The sequence below is a fragment of the Mchenga conophoros genome, linkage group LG7, assembly GCF_057382185.1.
Source record: "Mchenga conophoros isolate Kocher_MC1m ecotype Shallow Benthic linkage group LG7, M_conophoros_male_GT1.1, whole genome shotgun sequence".
NCBI classification, from domain to species: Eukaryota; Metazoa; Chordata; class Actinopteri; order Cichliformes; family Cichlidae; genus Mchenga; species Mchenga conophoros.
Window position 1 is genome coordinate 61,147,994 of NC_140532.1, and position 16,894 is coordinate 61,164,887.

General features: G+C 40.2%; 1 protein-coding gene across 1 annotated transcript in view; it reads right to left on the reverse strand.

The window, feature by feature from the left end:
• Positions 1-16,894, reverse strand: part of mvb12ba (multivesicular body subunit 12Ba) — a 30,764-nt gene extending 13,870 nt beyond the window's left edge. The window contains exons 1-2 of the mRNA XM_085280586.1: positions 16,639-16,894; positions 2,904-3,026 (exon numbers count right to left, since the gene is read on the reverse strand). Coding sequence (XP_085136712.1) covers positions 2,904-3,014 — 111 coding nt within the window. The 5' untranslated portion in view covers positions 3,015-3,026; positions 16,639-16,894. The remainder of the gene's footprint in view (positions 1-2,903; positions 3,027-16,638) is intronic.

Here is a 16,894-nt window from a genome sequence, read left to right on the forward strand (position 1 = left end):
CCCAAGACTTTGTGGACTGGTGCCAGCTGAACTACCGCCAGATCAACGCCAGTAAAACCAAGGAACTGGTGGTAGACTTCCGCAGGCACAAGCATTCTCCACTGCAACCACTGAACATCCAAGGTATGGACATTGAGGCTGTGGACAGCTACAGGTACCTTGGTGTTCATCTGAACAATAGACTGGACTGGACTCATAACTCAGACGCCCTCTACAGGAAAGGGCAGAGCAGGCTGTACCTGCTGCGGAGACTCAGGTCGTTTGGAGTGGAGGGCCCCCTCCTGAAGAAATTCTATGACTCTGTTGTGGCTTCTGCTATCTTTTATGGCGTGGTCTGCTGGGGCGGCAGCATCTCTGCTGGGGACAGGAAGAGACTGAACAGGGTGATCCGAAGGGCCAGCTCTGTTCTAGGATGCCCTCTGGACCCAGTGGAGGTGGTGAGTGACAGGAGAACGGCGGCTAAGCTGTCATCCCTGATGGACAACATCTCCCACCCCATGCAGCAGACTGTGACAGCACTAAGCAGCTCCTTCAGTGGGAGACTGCGGCACCCACGGTGTGGGACGGAGAGATTTCGCAGGTCTTTCCTCCCCACTGCTGTCAGACTCCATAATAAAGACTTTAACTGATCAAGCACACACATCCATACATATGCAATAATACTAAGTGCAATAATCCTTTCTGTCATCGTTGTATTTTTACTCAGTTGTATATAGTATTTGTATTTGTATTCTATTTTTATCTTATTGTATATTTATTTTTATTTTATTCTACTGTATATAGTATTTTATTTTATTCTATTCTGTACAGTTGTGTACTGTATTTATTCTTATTGTATTCTAATTTTTGCCTCATAACTTTTGCACTGTCCACTTCCTGCTGTGACAAAACAAATTTCCCACGTGTGGGACTAATAAAGGTTATCTTATCTTATCTTATCTTTACCCTGGACCATCTCCCGGTAAGAGAGGAAACACCTTTATCTTACACCTACACTGGCTCCTTTCATCAAGGAGCAGCAGCTCTACTCTGAACTAGGGCTGCCACAAACGATTATTTTGATAGTCGACTAGTCACCGATTATTTTTGCGATTAGTCCACTAATCAGATCATCATCCATTGGACGTAAAACGTACAGCTTATTGCACCAGCAGCATCTGCTCTTATATAACTATCATTAGCTTACAGCTTTAAGTGTTTAAGGTCTGTGCTAACTAAAAATAAAGACAAGATGATAGTTTATTAAATTTTAATGAAATTTGCAGATTGTTTCGGTGAAGTTTAATAAACTCCTTGCTATCTAAAATATAACAGGACACCGGAGTAAATTCTCGAGCATCTCACACTTCTGATAATCAGTTGTCTGTTTGATGTTTACTCAGCTGTGTAAAAACTTTAACCTCAGCCAAACAGATTTACTCAGGAACAAATAAAATACTGAAAAAAGCCAAACAATAACACTTTTAAGTTATCTAAGTGACTTATATATGTTTAACATGAGTAGCGAAAGACGGCAGTGGGTTTGAAAACGATTTGCCGTGAGTCTGGTGTTCTCACGGGCTCTAGTGAGCCTTGCCCCCGGCTAGCTATCGAGCTAGTGGGTAACAGACGTCTCCGAAAACGTCGGAGCGCTTTTGAAAATATGTGGTGTCTTGATAAACCGAGCAGATATTTGAGGTTTACACAGTTACATTCTCGCCTGAAAATATTTTAAACGTTTATTTTGTGGCCCACATAGAATAATAAGAGTAATGTTAAAACTAACTAGCTACTGCTATTGTTGGAAACTGAGCAAGGCCGCGCTATGAATTCTCGACTATTAAATTAGTCGTCGATGATTTTGATAGTCGACGTAATCGTGACTAGTCGACTAATCGTGGCAGCCCTACTCTGAACCCCACACAAATAATTGAACTATTAATCTTATTCTAACGGAAAGCCCATTTTCGTTATTCGTATCCTCAATCTTTTCCTTTCGCTTATGAAAGAACTAACAACAATACATTAGCCCAAAATTAACAGATTAATGGAGTTTCTCAACAATGATGCCACAAATGGCAGCACATGGCTGTATAACATTTAGGCACAACAATTTACCATCACTTCGCATCAATTAAAATGATAGCAATTAGGTTAAATGATTACTACGTCTTGTACTGACTAGTGACAATAGCAACGATTAGTTGCTTGGTTAACAAGTCATGCACATCCCTTATTTCACAGGAAAGAAGGATAGTGATTCTGCTCCTCTTTAACTGTAAACTACCAGGTAAAAAGTTGCTACAAATGCTAAAGCAGCTGCTACTGTTGGCAAACACACGCTGTCATCCACCTAATACATGAAGACTAATTCACAGCAAAACACTCTTAAGTCTGGGCTATCATCATATACACAGAGAATAATACATGTGTTTTTCCATAGACATTTGGAATTGGGTGAACAGAAAAATAAAAAATAAAAATAAAAATAAAAAACAACCCAGAATCACTATTGGCAAGTTTAAAAAAAAAAAAAAAAAAAAAAAAAAAGGAATTTGTGCATCACTGAAGTTCAGTCACTGCTTATATTTTCCTAACAACCAGCTAACCATTTTGCTAACCAGAATGTGCACCAAATCAAAAACAGGTTTGTATGTCAGATGTTGGAGTTTATCCACGAGAGAAGCCCTCACTGGGAACACATGCGATTGTTGCTCAATTATTTTTGTCACAATAGAATATTTAAGAAATTTAATTAATTTAAGAAAGCATGTAAGTGCCTCCTTTCATGCGCACACACAAGTACATAAATGTGCAAATTAGATATTTCTGTTACTGCAAAAAATAAAATCTAATAGTGTGGGAAAAATTCTGGTATTTGGCAATTCTGACCAATCATTCTTGAGTTATGTTATGTTGCTTACCACATCATATCCAGTGGGTGCTCTATTTCTAGAGGCTACTACTCCGACTCCAGTGATTGGGTCCATTGGCATCTCTGGCAAAGCTTCAGAAAGGTCCCGAACCTCAGGCATCTTTATAGAGATCTGCAATAAAAATCCCCACAGATGACATTATTGGAAAACAGAAAGTAGGACAATGGGAGAACGGGAATAAACATCAGGATTGATTGGTAAGATAAGACATGTACTTTTCTCTGCTGTTCATACAGGGGAAATTTTTTTACTCTACTTACTGAGCTCCGATCTAACCGTTTTGAACTTATAGTATGGAATAATTTTTTGTACCATAAGTCACAAAGGGAAAAAATATAATCCGAGCAAATAATTTAATTTCTTGGGCACAACTCTGATGTGAATCCTGCTTGCTTAAATCATTAGATTTGTGACTGTTTGGAGGGGAAGCCCAAAGAAAGCAAAGAAAGTGTCCTAATGTGACTGGTCACTTTCATGGACAGCTCAGGTTACTGCATTAAGTGGAGTTACATTGTTGCAGCATCCGTCCCCCAAAAAACCCCACTGTTTTAAATCATATTTGCTTGGAAAATAAAGTTTTCCAATAAAGAAAAAAAAAGGAAAAAAAAAAATCCAGATTCTTAAGTATCCATAGGATAGTGCCAAAAAATTATACGGAAAATGATAACATCAAGCGATAACAAAAGTCAATTTCAGTGAGAGATAAAAACACACATATATACAATAAGATGAGGCTAATAGAATATATTCACAGAAGTTTTTGTGATGGTGCAGTTTAACTGAACACTTTCACAAAAATCTAAACCTATGGGCTCAAAATGTGGTCATAAATATTTTGCACTTGTAAAAAAGATTTGTATGTGTAAAAAAGATTTGTGTGTGCATAAAAAAGATTTGTATGTGTAAAAAGAATTTGTGTGTGCGTAAAAAAAGATTTGTGTGTGCGTAAAAAAGAATTTGTGTGTGCGTAAAAAAGAATTTGTGTGTGCGTAAAAAAGATTTGTGTGTGCATAAAAAAGATTTGTGTGTGCATAAAAAAGATTTGTGTGTGCATAAAAAAAGATTTGTATGCATAAAAAAGATTTGTGTGTGGACTTAGAAAAAAAAAAACCCTGCAAGTTACAAGTACGGATTTTTGACCCTATTTTTCTTCCCTTCATCTGATTGGTCAATGTCATGTCAATCACAAATGTAACAATCCAATCAGAGAACAGATGGGTTTGGCTGTCGGAGGGGCGCTTTTTTGAACTGCAGGTCCTTGAAGGGTGATACCGTTTGAAGCTGGAGGATCGCTATATAAATATCCGATAGCAGCTAGGTCCCCTAACTTTCAGTAGCTGTTGAAAGGAAAAAGTTGTGGTATATCAGTGGTTAGAAATAACATTATTACTTTAGGATTAGTTTAACACAAAGTCAGGGCTGACCCAGGACCATTGCTGTGAGTCACAGTGCGCAGCATAAAAGTCCTTTCACATCGGATGCAGGATACGCTGCTAACTAAAAGCAAAGGATCCAGAATTTGTTATGCTGGCTGCTGGGCTCTGTGGGTTTTTGCAGCAGCTCTACCTGTACTAGATGCACCTGCTCCTTGTCTTTTCTATCTCTGACTTTATGTCCTCTACAAGAGTTTGTTTTTTTTGCTGGTTCTTCAAATGTTCAATAAAAACATGTATGCTAATTCATAACGAAGAAAGCTTTGTAATGAAGACTGTCATTTCCAAAACACTGCCCGCCCCCACCCCGCGGTCCGCAGCGCTGTTGAAAAGGCTGTGGAAGTCCCTGTATTAAACACGTAGACCTGTGACATAAAAATCACCAAACTTGGACGACCACAGACTGTTTTCCTTCGTGGTGATGAAGGAAAACGCTGGGTTGGCATGTAAAAGGGCATTTATTCCCTTCAAAGACCTGCAGTTCAAAAAAAGCGCCCCTCGACAGCCAAACCCATCTGTTCTCTGATTGGATTGTTACATTTGTGATTGACATGACATTGACCAATCAGATGAAGGGAAGAAAAATAGGGTCAAAAATCTGTACTTAGAAAAAAAACCCCTGCAAGTTACAAGTACAGATTTTTGACCCTATTTTTCTTCCCTTCATCTGATTGGTCAATGTCATGTCAATCACAAATGTAACAATCCAATCAGAGAACAGATGGGTTTGGCTGTCGAGGGGCGCTTTTTTTGAACTGCAGGTCTTTGAAGGGAATAAATGCCCTTTTACATGCCAACCCAGCGTTTTCCTTCATCACCACGAAGGAAAACAGTCTGTGGTCGTCCAAGTTTGGTGATTTTTATGTCACAGGTCTACGTGTTTAATACAGGGACTTCCACAGCCTTTTCAACAGCGCTGCGGACCGCGGGGTGGGGGCGGGCAGTGTTTTGGAAATGACAGTCTTCATTACAAAGCTTTCTTCGTTATGAATTAGCATACATGTTTTTATTGAACATTTGAAGAACCAGCAAAAAAAACAAACTCTTGTAGAGGACATAAAGTCAGAGATAGAAAAGACAAGGAGCAGGTGCATCTAGTACAGGTAGAGCTGCTGCAAAAACCCACAGAGCCCAGCAGCCAGCATAACAAATTCTGGATCCTTTGCTTTTAGTTAGCAGCGTATCCTGCATCCGATGTGAAAGGACTTTTATGCTGCGCACTGTGACTCACAGCAATGGTCCTGGGTCAGCCCTGACTTTGTGTTAAACTAATCCTAAAGTAATAATGTTATTTCTAACCACTGATATACCACAACTTTTTCCTTTCAACAGCTACTGAAAGTTAGGGGACCTAGCTGCTATCGGATATTTATATAGCGATCCTCCAGCTTCAAACGGTATCACCCTTCAAGGACCTGCAGTTCAAAAAAGCGCCCCTCCGACAGCCAAACCCATCTGTTCTCTGATTGGATTGTTACATTTGTGATTGACATGACATTGACCAATCAGATGAAGGGAAGAAAAATAGGGTCAAAAATCTGTACTTGTAACTTGCAGGGGTTTTTTATTCTAAGTCCACACACAAATTCTTTTTACACATACAAATCTTTTTTACGCACACACAAATCTTTTTTACAAGTACAAAATATTTATGACCACATTTTGAGCCCATATAAACCCTCGTATTACTGTAGTATTGTATCTTCTGGATGAGGTAGATGTGTGTTCATGTGTACATTTTTCTGCATCTGTGTGTGTTAGTGAATGAATAAGGCTTTAAGAGTATGTGGGGGCTCCAATGAAGAATAGTGAGCATTTGGACATTTACCCTGAGCTTTGATGCAAAATTTGGTGGGCTGAAAACAGGATATTACAATGGCGTAGATTTTAATAATGAATGCTAATAATTCACAGTGTCTAATATAACAGCCCCAGGTCAGTGACTGAGTTTTACTATCCCCTGTACATTTTTATTGGCCTGCAAAAAACAAAAACAAAACAAACAAATCCTTTATATTTTTAAATATTAACATTTTATTTCACTTCACTTTAATTTTGAAAAATAATTATTAAAAGACTGGTCTAGCACACCCCCTGCCCCTCTTTAAAGTCCCCTCTGCTTGCTGCAGGTATCACGGCGACAGAAAGTGGAATGTCAGCCGTCAACAAGCTGCGCATTTTAAACATGGTATCAAGGGAGTTTTTCCTTCCCACTGTTGCCAAAGTGCTTGCTCATAGGGGGTCATATGATTGTTGGGTTTTTCTCTGTATCTATGAAGCGCCTTGAGGCGACTTATGTTGTGATTTGGCGCTATATAAATAAAATTGAATTGAATTGAATAGAATATCAAGTTAACAGTTCAGCTGCATTTTTTAATGCAACTTCTGCAGCTTTACCAAGGAGGTTTCCTGTATAAAACAAACAATTGTGGATGGAGCAACTACAAAGTTCACTTTTCTTGATGTTGGAGTTTGTTGATTAGGTGGTTTGATGAATCCAGCCAACAAATATCTCCCCATTAACTGCAGCAGACCAATCTCCGCCTCAACCCAGTATCACAGAGAAATGTGTAATAGACACATCTCACTCCCACTTTTTCCCAGTAAAGGTTTTAATGGTGATTACAGGAATGGTTCTGCATGCTAGGAAAAAAATAAAAAACCTCTTTCTAATACACATGTACCGGTACTTAAAGACTATTTAAATGAAGTAGTTCAAGCTCTGTTGAAGGAAAAGAGACAGAGTCAGTAATTAAAAAATTCAATTCAATCAGGAGGACACATTTGCTAGCTTTTGACCTTCTGTTGGATTCTGGTCTTGGAAGCTGTTGACGAGCTGCCCTCCATGGATCACTCTGCAGGTCATGCCCTCATATGAACCCTTGATCATAATAATAATAATAATAATAATAATAATAATAATAATAAATAATAATAGATTGAATTTATATAGGGCTTTTCGAGACCCTAAAAGCGCATTACAATTCCACTATTCATTCACTCTCACATTCACACACTGGTGGAGGCAAGCTATAGTTGTAGCCACAGCTGCCTTGGGGCAGACTGACAGACTGTTGACCATGTTGGCTGGGATGCTATAGTATCAGAGGAGTTTCTCGGTCCACACTGTCAAACACAACTATGACGCGTAGCACTGCGGTCTAATCTGTGCTTGATCAATTCTGTCGGAAGCCTGCTTGCTCATCCCACAGTAGCGACCCGATAGAAGACCTTGTCGTTCAAGGTTCAGCAGCTCACTGCTGAACGACATTTCAGACACTGAGATTCACCCTATAGCTGTCAGCGATCATGGTCCTGTATCTTTAACACTAATGCACAAGAATAATACTACGCCAAGAAAAAACTGGAGATTTAATATATCACTACTTAAAGATGAACACTTTATTAAATATTTTAAAAAAGAGTGGACTTCATATTTGGACTATAATGACACTCCCGAAACATCAGCTTCTGTTCTATGGGAAGCAGGGAAAGCTGTGATGAGAGGTAAAATAATTTCTTTCTCATCACATAAAAAGAAAAAAGAAAACAAAAATATTCAGGAATTAGAAAAAAACATCAAATCACTAGAAGAAGCCTACGCGTCCCACCAAGATCAGGAAACATTGAACAAAATACGCAAAACAAAACTAGAATTAAATGAGATAATTGATAAAAAAAAACAAAATTCTTAGTACAGAGACTACGCCTACAAAATTATGAACATGGTAATAAATCCGGTCAATTTCTAGCAAACCAGCTAAAAATAAATAAAGAAAAAACAACTATATGTGCTGTTCAAGATTCATCTGGGAACACAATATATGATCCGATACAAATAAACAACATTTTCAGGGATTTCTATAAAACGTTCTATTCACCACAAATAAACCATCTAAAAAAGAAATTGATCAGTTTTTGGACAACATAACTCTTCCAAAATTATTGGACACTCAAGCAATGGCACTGGATTCACCACTGACACCAGGTGAACTCCAGGAAGCCCTGATAAGTATGCCCAATAATAAGGCTCCAGGTCCAGACGGCTTTCCTGCAGAATTCTACAAAGAATTCTGGTCGATTCTAGCACCAGTTTTCTACAGAACGTTGTTGGAAATTAAAGAAAAGGGCAGACTTCCATCAAATATGAATTCTGCAAACATTAATCTCCTGCTTAAACCAGGCAAAGACCCTGTATATCCCTCAAGCTATCGTCCAATATCCCTTATAAATGTAGACCTTAAAATAATCTGCAAAGCTCTCTCAAAGAGACTGGAGAAAATAACCCCCCTCTTAATTCATCCTGACCAAACTGGTTTCATAAAAGGTAGGCACTCATCAACAAATACACGTAGATTACTTAATTTGATAGACTACTCATACAGTAAAAACCTAGAAACTACAATATTCTCTTTAGACGCAGAAAAAGCATTTGACAGAGTTAACTGGAAATTTCTATTTGCAACTTTACACAAATTTGGTTTTGGATCCTCTTTCATAAACTGGTTAAAAATATTATATAATTCCCCAACAGCTTGTGTTAGAACAAATGACCAGACATCCTCCAGCTTCTGTCTCTTGAGGGGCACCAGGCAGGGATGCCCACTCTCCCCTTCACTGTTTGCAATTTTTATTGAACCCCTAGCAGCAGCAATTAGACAGAATTCAGTAATTAAGGGCATAAAATGCAAGAACGTGGAACATAAAATCAGCCTTTATGCGGATGATGTGTTACTCTTTCTCCAAAATTCACAAACCAATGTCTCTGGGGTGACTGAATTGATAAACTCTTTTGCAAGAATATCAGATTACTCAATTAACTGGTCAAAATCTACAGTTCTACCGATTAATTGCTCCCTCCATAATTCCTCTTCTACACCACTGCAATCGGGAAATATAAAATATTTAGGTATTAATGTTTCTCCCAAGCTTGCAGATCTAACTAAATTAAACCATATCCCAGTTTTAAAGAAGGTAGAAGATGATCTGGCTAGATGGAAATGTCTACCCATATCACTCATGGGAAGGGTTGCCGCTATAAAAATGATGGTCTTACCAAAAATAAATTATTTATTCTCAATGATCCCAACTAAACCGCCACAAGATTGGTTCAGATCTCTAGATTCATGTATGTCCAAATTCCTTTGGAAAAATAAACCCCCACGTATAAGCTTAAAAACACTACAAAAGACCAAGGATAAAGGAGGACTAGAACTGCCTAACTTTCAGTACTACTTCTTAGCCAACAGGCTTCAGTTTATCTCAGGATGGCTAAAACATACCCTCTTAGATGAACCTTGGCTAGATGTAGAACAAGCACTTTGCAATAATCTAGAGATCTCAGACCTACCATTTATCAGCTCAAACATCCAACGACATGAATGCTTTAAAAGCATCAACATCAGCTCTTCTCTGACAGCATGGTGGGAGTTTCTAAAATTGACGGCGTCTTCATTAATCCCATGCAAACGTACACCTATCTGGAACAACCCTGACATATTACAAAACAATAATATGATCAACTTTTCAGATTGGAGTGGTAAAGGAATCAAATATTTAGAACATATACTAGAAGGAACAGAATTTATTTCATTTGACGGACTAGTTACACAATATGGGATCAACAAGAAAAGATTTTTAGAATATCAACAAATTAAATCCATAGTAAAAAAGAAATTTAAACCGGGTCAAGTTGAACTACAAACACCACCAAGTGTGGTTCAATTTCTTACTCTTAAAACCCCCAAATTACTATCCAAAATATACAGAATGCTTTCTAAAACAGATGAATCAATATCACTTCCTATTGCAAAATGGGAAGCGGATTTATCAGTTAACTTAGACCTAAACTTCTGGTCTCAGATTTGCTTAAAAACCTTTCATCTAATTAGAAATCCCAGTCTTCAATTAATTCAATACAAAATATTACATAGAGTGCACTATACAGGTCATCGGATGTTCAAGATGGGCTTTACGTCTACCAACAACTGCTCACACTGCCAAACCAATTCACCGGACAATTATATCCACGCTCTTTGGTTCTGTCCACCAGTTCAGAAGTTTTGGCGCGAGATATGTGAAGACTTATCGAAGTGTCTGAAATGTAACATTCCAACTTCCCCCTTAGTGTGTTTGTTGGGCAGCTTAGATAATGTCACTTCAGAAAAGAATATCGCCCATATGGTTTTCACTGCCCTATGCATAGCCAAGAAAACAGTCCTCATGAACTGGAAAAATAAAAATAATCTTAATTCTAACCAATATAGAAATTATCTATTAGATTACATTAGTCTTGATACAGCCTCTGCCACCACATCAGATCAATTGCTCTGGGCTCCTTTGATCAGCTCCATCACCTAGTGGGGGTGGGGGGGTCATAGTTTGGTCCCGCCTTCACTGTTGTGATTGGTGTGGGGGTAGGGACAGGCTTAGGGCGTCGGGGGGTTCCCCGGAGGCATCTTCCTTGGGGGGCTCAACCCGGGGTAGCGGTCATGTCCGGTTAGGGGCTCTGTTGGCTCTCAGGTGACTGTTTCCTCGCGGCTGCGTGCAGCGGGGCTAGGGGAGGGTCTGTGCTGACGGACGTGGGTTACTGACCTGGTAGCCTGGCTGCCCCTGGGTGGGTCCGGGATGGGCGTGAGGTTCTGGGGGCGCTCCGTCTCTGGGCTGGGGCCCGGGCCAGGCCTCGGGGGCTTGGGTCCTGGTTGGTGTGTTGCCGGGGTTGTGGGTGGGTGGGTGCATGGGGGACCAGCCCTGGAGCAGGGTGCCGCCGGTGCATCGAGCCACCTGGGGGGCTCTTCAACTGGTGGGGAAGATCGTCACATCTTGCAGGAGCTTTCCTCTCCTCAGGGGCTCTCTCTGCAGGAGGGGGAGATACAGGAGAGGTGGAGGAAGATCTCAGCCTGGGTGTTTATTGTCTTATGTAGTCTGGAAGATGAGTGGATGGTGGGGTGGGTGCGGTTTTCTCTGTGGTGGGGTTGGGTGGACTGTCCCGGGCTCTGTGGGGCCGGGAGGCGCTGCTGCGCTGGGCCCCGGTCTGGATGGGCCTGGGCCCCCTTTCCCTGGCGGGTCGCGGAGTATGGGGGTGCCTACTGGGGTCAGCGGGGGAGCTGGCCCCAGGGAGGGGTCACTTGCCCCCCCTTCCTTCCTCCCCATCTCCAGCTGCCTCCCTCTTCCCGCTCCACCACAACCACCCACACATGCAGGACCTTGGAGTAGGGGTATGTCACCAGGGGGGTGTCTGTCCCCACGTTGAAGTGAAAATAAAATAAACAATAAAAGGTGAATCAAATGGACCATTACGGCAAGGCCGGGATGGTCAATTTGGTAAAGTAAACCCGTTGGGCATCTTTCTTTGCCTTTAGACAACAATTCTGATGGCAAAAGAGCCAAACAGGACAGGCAAAAAAAAAAAAAGAAAAAAAAAGAAGACCTTGTCTGTTACTGACAGGAGTGCGATGGCCCTGTAGTTGTTACAGCTGCTGAGGTCACCCTTCTTGGGGTGGTTACTCCTCTTTTTCCCCCAGAGCTTCTAGACGAGTGTATACAGCAACTCCACTGGTGCTTCCAAATCTGCTTTGGTATATCGCCAGGTTCAGCAGCCTTCCTGTTCTTCATTAGGGTGATGGACTTCCTGATCTCTTCTCTGGTTGGTCTGCTGCAGTTAATGGGGAGATATTCGTTGGCTGGATTGATGTCTGGTGGATTTGGTGGTGCAGGTCTCTTCAGGAGATCCTCAAAGTGTTCAGACCATCTTTTCATCTGCTGCACTAGTCCTGTGATGGCCTTTCCCTCCTTGTCCTTGTTCTGGCTTGCTGTGCTTCCCACACAATTTCTTGCTTGTGTCGTAGAGCTGCTTCATGTTATCATTGTATGCTGTCTGTTCAGTGTCAGCTTCTAAGTCCATCTATGTAGTTGTTCTTATCCATCCTAATTAGGGCTGCCACGATTAGTCGACTAGTCACGATTACGTCGACTATCAAAATCATTGACGACTAATTTAATAGTTGACGCGTCGTTTGAAGCTTTGTAAGATCCTGAAAGATGCAGGAATAAGTAGTAGGATTTAAGAGTGTAATAACGGACTGAAACAGAAGATGGCAGCACTGCATGTACAAGGATGCCAGCTGCCGTTAAACCCCGAAGAAGAAGAAGCTGTGTCCCACAATTCATAGCGCAGCCCTGCTCAGTTGTCAACAATGGCGGCAGCTAATTAGTTTTAATATTACTCTTATTATTCTTTCTGGGTCACAAAATAAACGTTTAACATATTTTCAGGCAAGAATGTAGCTGTGTAAACCTCAAATATCTGCTCAGTTTATCAAGACACCACATATTTTCAAAAGCGCTCCGACGTTTTCGGAGACGTCTGTTACCCACTAGCTCGATAGCTCACTAGAGCCCGTGAGAACACTGGACTCACGGCAAATCGTTTTCAAACCCACTGCCGTCTTTCGCTACTCAGGTTAAACATGATATATAAGTCACTTAGATAACTTAAAAATGTTATTGTTTGGCTTTTTTCAGTATTTCATTTGTTCCTGAGTAAATCAGTTTGGCTGAGGTTAAAGTTTTTACACAGCTGAGTAAACGTCAAACAGACAACTGATTATCAGAAGTGTGAGATGCTCAAGAATATACTCCGGTGTCCTGTTATATTTTAGATAGCAAGGAGTTTATTAAACTCCACCGAAACAATCTGCAAATTTCATTAAAATTTAATAAACTATCATCTTGTCTTTATTTTTAGTTAGCACATACCTTAAACACTTAAAGCTGTAAGCTAATGATAGTTATATAAGAGCATTTCTTTTTTTCAGATAAGTAGAGACTGTACTGGGGCTTAGATCATTTTAGTAATTGAGTATCTATTATTGCATCAAAAATCGAATAAGAAATACTTTTGTCTTATTAATGAGCAGTAATAAATATTCAAAAGACAAAAAACAGGTCTTTTAAAATGTTTAAATAGTTCACCTCCTCATAAGACCTTAAATATCTCCAAAATATTGTATATAACCAGATGCGTATCTTAATGATCTTAAAGTATGGTATCACTGTATTAGAGCACTAACTTACAAGAGCCAAGATATACCAAATTGAATCAAAAACTGTGACCCCAAAACTGTGCTATGAACAGAACCACAGATTTTGTAAACTGATCCATCCCCAGTAGATGTCAATAATAATAATTATAAATAGTAATTCAGTGTCTCTAAAGTTAGAAATATCCTGTCTCAGAGTGACGCTGAAAAACTAGTTCATGCATTTATTACTTCCAGGCTGGACTACTGCAATTCATTATTATCAGGACGTCCAAAAAACTTGCTGGAAAGCCTTCAGCTAATCCAAAATGCTGCAGCAAGAGTCCTGACAGGGACTAGAAAGAGAGAGCATATTTCTCTTGTTTTGGCTTCCCTTCATTGGCTTCCTGTTAAATCCAGAATTGAATTCAAAATCCTGCTCCTCACATACAAGGTCTTAAATAATCAGGCCCCATCTTATCTTAATGACCTTGTAGTACCATATCACCCTATTAGAGCACTTCGCTCTCGCACTGCAGGCCTACTTGTTGTTCCTAGAGTATTTAAAAGTAGAATGGGAGGGAGAGCCTTCAGTTTTCAGGCCCCTCTTCTGTGGAACCAGCTTCCAGTTTGGATTCGGGAGACAGACACTATCTCAACTTTTAAGATTAGGCTTAAAACTTTCCTTTTTGCTAAAGCATATAGTTAGGGCTGGACCAGGTGACCCTGAATCCTCTCTTAGTTATGCTGCAATAGACGTAGGCTGCCGGGGATTCCCATGATGCATTGGAGTTTTTCCTTTCTTGTCACCTTTATCACGCACTATGTGTTGATAGACCTCTCTGCATTGAATCATATCTGTTATTAACCTCTGTCTCTCTTCCACAGTAGGGCTGGGCCATATTATACCATTCACGGTAATACCGGTATAATGTTAGGCAACGATAGGAAAATGAAATATCGCGATAGAATATGAGTAAAACGCGCATGCGCAGTGCCTTTGTTTTCATACGCACATGGCCGATTGTTGAGTGAAACAGATGAACCAGAATTGGTTTGTAAAAATGGTGCAACTTCAGTGATGTGGAACTGATTTGGTGTTTGTCCGTCAGATACAGACAAAGCACATTTTTTTGCAGAACGTGCAAGCGGCCGTCGTTATTGTCGTATTTGTCGGACTAAGATGCTCTTAAAGCTGGGAGTAATCTGGGTCCTAAACTCCGTCTTTTTCATGTCAAACAACACTGCAGCATCACTGCGAGTTAAAAACTGTCTAAATTCTTTCATCTTTAATAAAAACAATCAGCATTGCTGCTTTACCAGGTGTAACTATGAAGTTTAACTTCCAGGCATCCATGAAAACAAAATTTATTACATTTAACAGAGTTAGAAGTTAGCAGGAAGCTAGCGGAAGTTAGCTCGCTAGTTTCGCTAGTTACCTAAGCATGATATAGCATGTTCTGACTGAGAGATTTCTGAAAAAAAATCAAACGTACAGCTCTGCTATCACTTCCAACATAAATGAAGACAGGAAACTAAACAGCAGTGACGTTTGTAGGGTTACTGAAGTTGGGCTAGCTGGTATATAATGATGTGCTACGTGATCGCTAGCGACACAGCTATGTTAGCATAACATAAACAGTGAAGCTGGAGGACGAACACTAACACTTTTCCACTTATAAAAGTTAACGTAAAGGTTCCTCATGGTTAGAGACAAATGCAATCGCATGGCAGGATGCTGTAAACGGACCAAACTTCAGTCAGGAGAACAACTGAGATAATCCATCCACAATACGAGGTTAGTCATTAATATACTGCAACAACATGGGAATAGAGCAGCTGCCAGAGAATTCAACATTAATGAATCAATGGTACAGAAGTGGAGGAAGCAAGAAGAATGAGTTTAATAAAGTTTGATTTATCTGACTGCTTTGTTTCGCTTAATGTGCCTTATAATCCCGTGCACCTTATGGTCCGAAAAATACGTACTGCACACTGCAGTTTAATGTTGCAAATCACCTCTTTTTAACTTCAGTGGATATTATACATGGTTATGCTCAGGATATGTCAGCCCATTTCTACTGGAAATGCCTTTTGGTTAAACTTTCAGCAAGGAATTTGCATTTGCACTGTTACATTTTTATAAAGCTTTAATGTACATAAAAACCAGCTTCTTGTTTAAGTGAAAATAAATGGAAGGTTGTCTTTTTGTGCTAGTAATGTTGTGGAGTTGTATTTTGTCTCGCATCAATTATATCGTCAGTTATATTGTTATCGCAAATTTTCAAATATATATCGTGATAAATATTTTTGGCCATATCGCCCTGCTCTATTCCACAGCATGTCTTTTATCCTGTCTTCCTTCTCTCACCCCAACCGGTTGCAGCAGATGGCCCCGCCCCTCCCTGAGCCTGGTTCTGCCAGAGGTTTCTTCCTGTTAAAAGGGAGTTTTTCCTTCCCACTGTCGCCAAAGTGCTTGCTCATAGGGGGTCATATGATTGTTGGGTTTTTCTCTGTATCTATGAAGCGCCTTGAGGCGACTTTTGTTGTGATATATAAATAAAATTGAATTGAACTGAACTGAACTGTGTCCAACCAAACAACCCTCAGGACAATGGCTCAGAGTTTTAATGGCCCATGTACATTTTTATTGGCTTGTGAGAAAAAACTTCTATTGCCATATTTTTTAAATCTTGATGCAACTTATTTTACATAAGTCACAAAATAATCTGGGGTATAAACAAACGGCTTACGTAATAAGGACATAAATTTGCTTTTTTTGGTCTCCAGTGAGCTCCTCTGCAAAGGACTGGATTTCTCTTCTACGTCCTAACACTCAAAATTCCAGTGGTGCAATGAGATAAAAAGATGTCACTCAAAAGTTCTCCTCATACAGGACAAGTTACGCATTGATTCGTAGGTTTAACACAAATTACTAACAACAGCCATAACTAAATTATTTATTGTGCGACAATAACTCGACTTCGTTTGTCAACTCTAACTGTGAAATAATAAATAAGCGATCAAGCTAACAAGCTAGTCGGGTAACATAGTGCATCTTCCACACGCCAGCTGCAACCGACCACAGACGTCAGCTATGGTTTTACTGGCCAGCCAACGGTCTGTTATCCCTTGGATCGTTTAAGCGCTTATATCACATACCTCAGTCAATTACACCACCAAAGGCAGCTTCACGTATCACATTCTTGAGAAGACACAGGATTTGCAATAAATGATAATGTTAGCAATCTAACTGGGTTAACCACTTACCGAAACAGGCTAACAGTTGGATGTGAGAGGTTCCCGAAAATTTTCCTCAGTGTTCTGTTTGGTTAGGTCGTTTCACAGCTTTGGAAAAGCTCGCATTGTTAGAAAATTGCCTTATTCATCAAACCAGTGCTAAACACAACCTATTCTGTGCATATCTGCACAACAGTTTTCCAGCTAGCGGTTTCAGGAAGATATCATTGTTCGAAAAGCGGAAAGAACTCGTTCGGATTCGGAGGAGTCGTCGCGGTCTTCTTCT